Source organism: Eriocheir sinensis, unplaced genomic scaffold, assembly GCF_024679095.1.
Source record: "Eriocheir sinensis breed Jianghai 21 unplaced genomic scaffold, ASM2467909v1 Scaffold848, whole genome shotgun sequence".
Taxonomy (NCBI): Eukaryota; Metazoa; Arthropoda; class Malacostraca; order Decapoda; family Varunidae; genus Eriocheir; species Eriocheir sinensis.
This window is the reverse complement of record NW_026112217.1, coordinates 160001-165000: the sequence shown is the minus strand read 5'-3', so window position 1 is coordinate 165000 and position 5000 is coordinate 160001. Positions and strand designations below refer to the sequence as shown.

Below are 5000 nucleotides of genomic sequence, written 5' to 3'. Positions count from 1 at the left end.
GGATATCCAGCACACCAATACCACATGGGAAACACTCCACTATCCACCACAGAGGCAGAGAAAGACCTGGGAGTGTATGTTACCAGGCTACCAGTGAAGGGATATCCAGCACACCAATACCACATGGGAAACACTCCACTATCCACCACAGAGGCAGAGAAAGACCTGGGACTATATGTTACCAGGCTACCAGTGAAGGGATATCCAGCATACCAATACCACATGGGAAACACTCCACTATCCACCACAGAGGCAGAGAAAGATCTGGGAGTGTATGTTACCAGGCTACCAGTGAAGGGATATCCAGCACACCAATACCACATGGGAAACACTCCACTATCCACCACAGGGGCAGAGAAAGACCTGGGAGTGTATGTTACCAGGCTACCAGTGAAGGTGAAATCCGTGCCAATCACAGCGTTCCAATGAAAAGGTACCTCTTTCCTTAAGAGTTGCGTTAGAGGCGAAGCAATTTTGGCAAAACCTTGTATGAAAGGCCTATAGTAGCCGGACAACCCAAGGAAAGACCGAACCTTTTCCACGGTCTTGGGTTGCGGAAAATTCTTTATGGCCGATATTTTATCGTCCATCGTGTGGATACCATCTCCATCAACACTGTGGCCTTAAAAGGTGACTTTCGCCTTTAAAAATTCACATTTAGTCAGCTTGGCCTTAAGGCCAGCGCCTCTTGAGTTTAAGCAGAACCGCTTCTAGTTTAGCTAGGTGACTGGCGCCATCCTTGCTGCAGATGATTAAATCATATAAATATGCACAGACTTCTTTGCCTATCATGTCTTAGGACAATGTGTTGATCAGCCTCTGAAAAGTAATGGGTGCGGTTTTGAGGCCGAATGGCATCCTTAACCGTTCAAAATGACCACTAGGGGTACTGGAGGCTGTAATCTCTCTGGATTCAGCTGCCATCGCCACCTGCCAGCACCCACTTAAAAGGTCAAGACTACTGAAAATAGTATTCCCTTGCCCAGGGACATTAACAAGTCACCTAAAACAGGCAGAGGGGACCTATCATCCTCAGTCACCTCATTTACTTTCCTAAAATCGATGACAGGCCTGAAACTCCCGTCCTTTTTAGGGACTATAAACAAGGGCGAGTTCCACGGAGATCGGGAATGCTGAATAACACCCTGGTCCAACATATCTGTGACCTGTTCATCTACAACCTGCCTTTGACTGTGTGGGAGTCTGTACGCAGGAATGTACACCGGTTTGGTGTCGGGTTTAACCCTAATGTTGTGTTCTGTCGCAGCAGTCGCACCCAAAGGTTCACCGGGCAGGGCAATGACATCACGATACTGATGTAGAAGCTTCAGAAGCGTGCCCTTGAGCTCGGGGTAATCGACCACTTTGACTAAAGAGTCGACAGATGAGGCCTGATGTGTCGCCGGCGGCGGGTTGACCCACCGCGCCGACACAAGGCCGCTTTAGCTCTAAAGGGTCTGGGGACACCTGTCCGTCGAACACTAAAGCGCGACCCAAAATGATTCCATTTCTGAGTTTCACTGGACCGCCAGTGCCATTAACCACTAAAGGTACGGGCCTGCCTCCCTCGCGCACCGTGTTAAGGGTGGACTCTATCGCCAGCGTGTTGACACGACTAGGCCCTTCTAGGCAGATGTCACAGCCTACGGTGGCGTTAGGGACTGACACGGGGACGTGCATTGCGGTTCGTTGAGGGATTTCGTCATTCCCCACGACTATCGCATTGACATTTTTCCATCCCCTGCAAACGTCACTTGGTGTTGGCGGTTGACCATGAAGTGAGGTGGTGCCCGCGCCAGGCACCGGCACCGTGGAAAGAGTGGGCACGGTACGCACCACCGACTCAGGAGAAACACTTTCCTGACCCTTGCTGGGTATTTGTCTTCTTTCCCAGGGAGAAGCGAGGCGCACAGGTTGATCCATGGCCTTGAAACACCTCCCTTGAAACCTTACTGTATTACTATCTGGAAGTATTACCATGCGGTTAGACCTCAGCAACGACAACCCAAGAAGACCGTCAGACGGCAGGGAAAAGTTTGACGTCACGTAAAAATCCAAACGCACGACAGGGGTGTTTCGTCCCAAACTCACCAACCCAAGGATGTTAAGCCTGTCGGCGGTGACACCGCAAAGGCTCAGGTCCGAGGGTCGTAGCTGGTAGCGGCCTCCCCGCGACGCGCGTTTCAAAGCTATGTATGTCCTTTCAGACAACACATTAACCGCCGCGCCGGTGTCGACCGCAAATGACGCTTGTAGTGGACCCAGCTTGACTTTAAGCGCCATAATTTCAGGCTGACTGCACGCGGCCACAACAGATTCATACAAGCTACTATTGTCAGCCTGCACTGCAGTCTCGGTTTCCTCCCCCCCCCGGGTTGCTACCCTGGGTCGGTTTTGGGGGGGCGCTCGGCTTCCCCCGACCCCTTCACGAACTTTCCTGCTCGCTCTTTCTTTAACTGGAGCACAGAGAAACACTCCTCTGTGGTGTGTCCACCAGCACCGTGGACAAAACAGAACTTGCCAGTGTGGTAGCCCGCGGGTGGACTTTTTGTAGCGGCCGGGGTCTTCTGAGAAGCAGATTTGCCTGACATCGGCGAGCCTCCCTTCTCCCTAGTAGCCTTGCGATCCCGCTGATGTTTTAGACAACAGTCAACCGTATGACCGTCGCGCCGACAGTACGAACAGTGGCGCTTAGGCTTTTCGGTGGTGGCCGCCACCACTGATGACGACGCGCTAACATTAGTGGCCTTCTGGTCGACAGAGGCTACAGCGGGTGCTCCGTCTTTCTCCTCCATCTTAGTTTTTATTTTAAGCATGAAGTCGTGCAACTTGTCAGCGGGGGATAAAGAACCTTTTCCAAACTGGCCCTTGATGGCAGCCATGTATACAAAAAATTCAAAAAATTTGAGAACATTGGAGAGAGACATATTCCCTCCCTCAGTCCAGCCACCAGCTTTGAGATAGACGCCCATATCAGTAGACAACCAATAGGCGTCTACTTGTCCGGCTAAAAGCCCTTTACTCTCCACAGCTGAAATCAACTTGGTCACATTAACACCTTGGACGAGGCTGTGCCTAACACCTTCCCCAAAAGACTTCAAAAAATGTGACCGAACCTGGGCATAATCTTTGGTGTGTTGTGGTTCCATGAACGCGCTGGTGTACACAAGAGCTGATGGTTCTGTCCCGGGCTTTAATCTGGACCTAATGAAGGAGATTTTATCACCCGGTTCTGACACAAAGAGTTCCATGAACGCGCTGGTGTACACAAGAGCTGATGCTTCTGTCCCCGGCTTTAATCTGGACCTAATGAAGGAGATTTTATCACCCGGTTCTGACACAAAGAGTTGTTCATAACATCCTGGCATTGCAGGATAAGTCTCTCGCACTGTAATCCGGGTCATTGCCTGTGAAAGCTCTGAGTGATGGCGTAGTCGGCAGAAGTTTAATATTGTTAGTAGCCATTGTGGATGCTTGGTTAGTCAAGACATTACCTTTGTTATCATGCGGGAGAGAAGGAGGAGGAGGAGGAGGAGGAGGAGCTCTGTCATGAGTTGACCCGCTCCTTAGAACACGGGCATTGTCATCCTCGGCATCCTGCATCAACTTCTGGACCTCCTTGGCCAAAATTTCTACCTCTTTATCAGGCTGACCTGACATTTAAAAAAAGGCATTAGGAAAACATGGCTTCATGAGGAAAATATGGGAAAATAAAAAGTATAAGTGTGTGCTCACTCGCCTCAGATGCTTCATTAAAAAGAGGGAAAAGAACAATGAGTGAATACTGAGCATGATAAAAACTTGCCACTGTGCAATAAAACACAAAAGAAAGGAGAAAAGAAAATGAATGATTATATATAAAATGCAAACAATGTTCACAAATCAGGAAAAGTATTAAACATCCCTCCACACCTCAATAAAACTCAACAGCCAAAGGGAGACTAGATACGGCTCCACACGGAGACACACAAACCACGGAAAAAAAAAAATCACCTGAAATGTCATCAACAAGTGGTGTATTAATATAGTTAGTGGAGTGTCAGCTACATGCATGTGAGTACCATAACAAAGTGTGAAGATTGTGCCCGTGACACTCCTTCGTCCTCGGCTGGCTCGCCCTCGTCCTTGGCTGGCTGTCCCCGCGTCCTTGGAGCGGCCAGAGAGACCGCCAGCAGCGGTGAGGAAGGGGTGGAGGAGCGACCACGCTCCACCAAGATCTCCACCAAGGCTGTTTTTCTTACTCAATTTCCTGGTGTTTTACTCTACCTACAAACACATAACTCACACAGAGCAAACACCAACCATTCACCTACACACACACCAACACGCAGCCTTCTAACTCCTTCCAAACACCCACAAACAGCCAAAACATAATGACATTTCTCACCCTCCTTCTCTCAACTTCACCAAGCCAATTCACACATGCTGTTTTCCTTACTCAATTTCCTCATGTTTTACTTTACCCAAAAACACATAACTCACACACAACAAACAGCAACCATTCACCTACACACACACCAAAACGCAGCCTTCTATCTCCTTCCAAACACCCACAAACAGGCAAAACGTAACAATATTTCTCACCCTCCTCCCCTCAACTTCACCCAGCCAACCCACACATCTGTTTATCACTCAATTTTCTGGTGTCTGACTTTACCCATAAACACGTAACTCACACACACCAAACACCAACCATTCACCTACACACACACCAACACGCAGCCTTCTATCTCCTTCCAAACACCCACAAACAGGCAAAACGTAATGACATTTCTCACCCTCCTCCCCTCAACTTCACCAAGCCAATTCACACATGCTGTTTTCCTTACTCAATTTCCTCATGTTTTACTTTACCCAAAAACACGTAACTCACACACACCAAACACCAACCATTCACCTACACACACACCAAAACGCAGCCTTCTATCTCCTTCCAAACACCCACAAACAGGCAAAACGTAACAATATTTCTCACCCTCCTCCCCTCAACTTCACCCAGC

The 5000-nt window shown here is 49.0% G+C and overlaps 2 protein-coding genes across 51 annotated transcripts in view; both read right to left on the bottom strand.

The window, feature by feature from the left end:
- Positions 1 to 5000, bottom strand: part of LOC126994676 (FK506-binding protein 5-like) — a 39145-nt gene that overhangs the window by 7166 nt on the left and 26979 nt on the right. For 33 of the 50 annotated variants that reach the window (XR_007749428.1, XR_007749429.1, XR_007749430.1 and 30 more), the window contains exon 8: positions 3495 to 3653. The exons of the other annotated variants lie outside the window; for them this stretch is intronic. The gene's annotated coding sequence lies outside the window, so the exon portion shown is untranslated. The remainder of the gene's footprint in view (positions 1 to 3494; positions 3654 to 5000) is intronic. 50 annotated transcript variants of the gene reach the window in all.
- On the bottom strand, positions 2379 to 3442 carry LOC126994675 (uncharacterized). Its single transcript, XM_050853963.1, has 2 exons — positions 3307 to 3442; positions 2379 to 3204 (listed from the first exon to the last, which is right to left on the bottom strand). The coding sequence occupies exons 1-2, from the start codon at positions 3402 to 3404 to the stop codon at positions 2379 to 2381; spliced, it is 924 nt and encodes a 307-aa protein (XP_050709920.1). The 5' UTR covers positions 3405 to 3442.

Coding starts and splice junctions, on each gene's coding strand:
- LOC126994675 (XM_050853963.1), bottom strand. CDS start 3,404: ATGACCCGGATTACAGTGCGAGAGACTTATCCTGCAATGCCAGGATGT. Junction 3,205..3,306: donor GATAAAATCTCCTTCATTAG/GTCCAGATTAAA, acceptor CTCCTTCATTAG/GTCCAGATTAAAGCCCGGGA.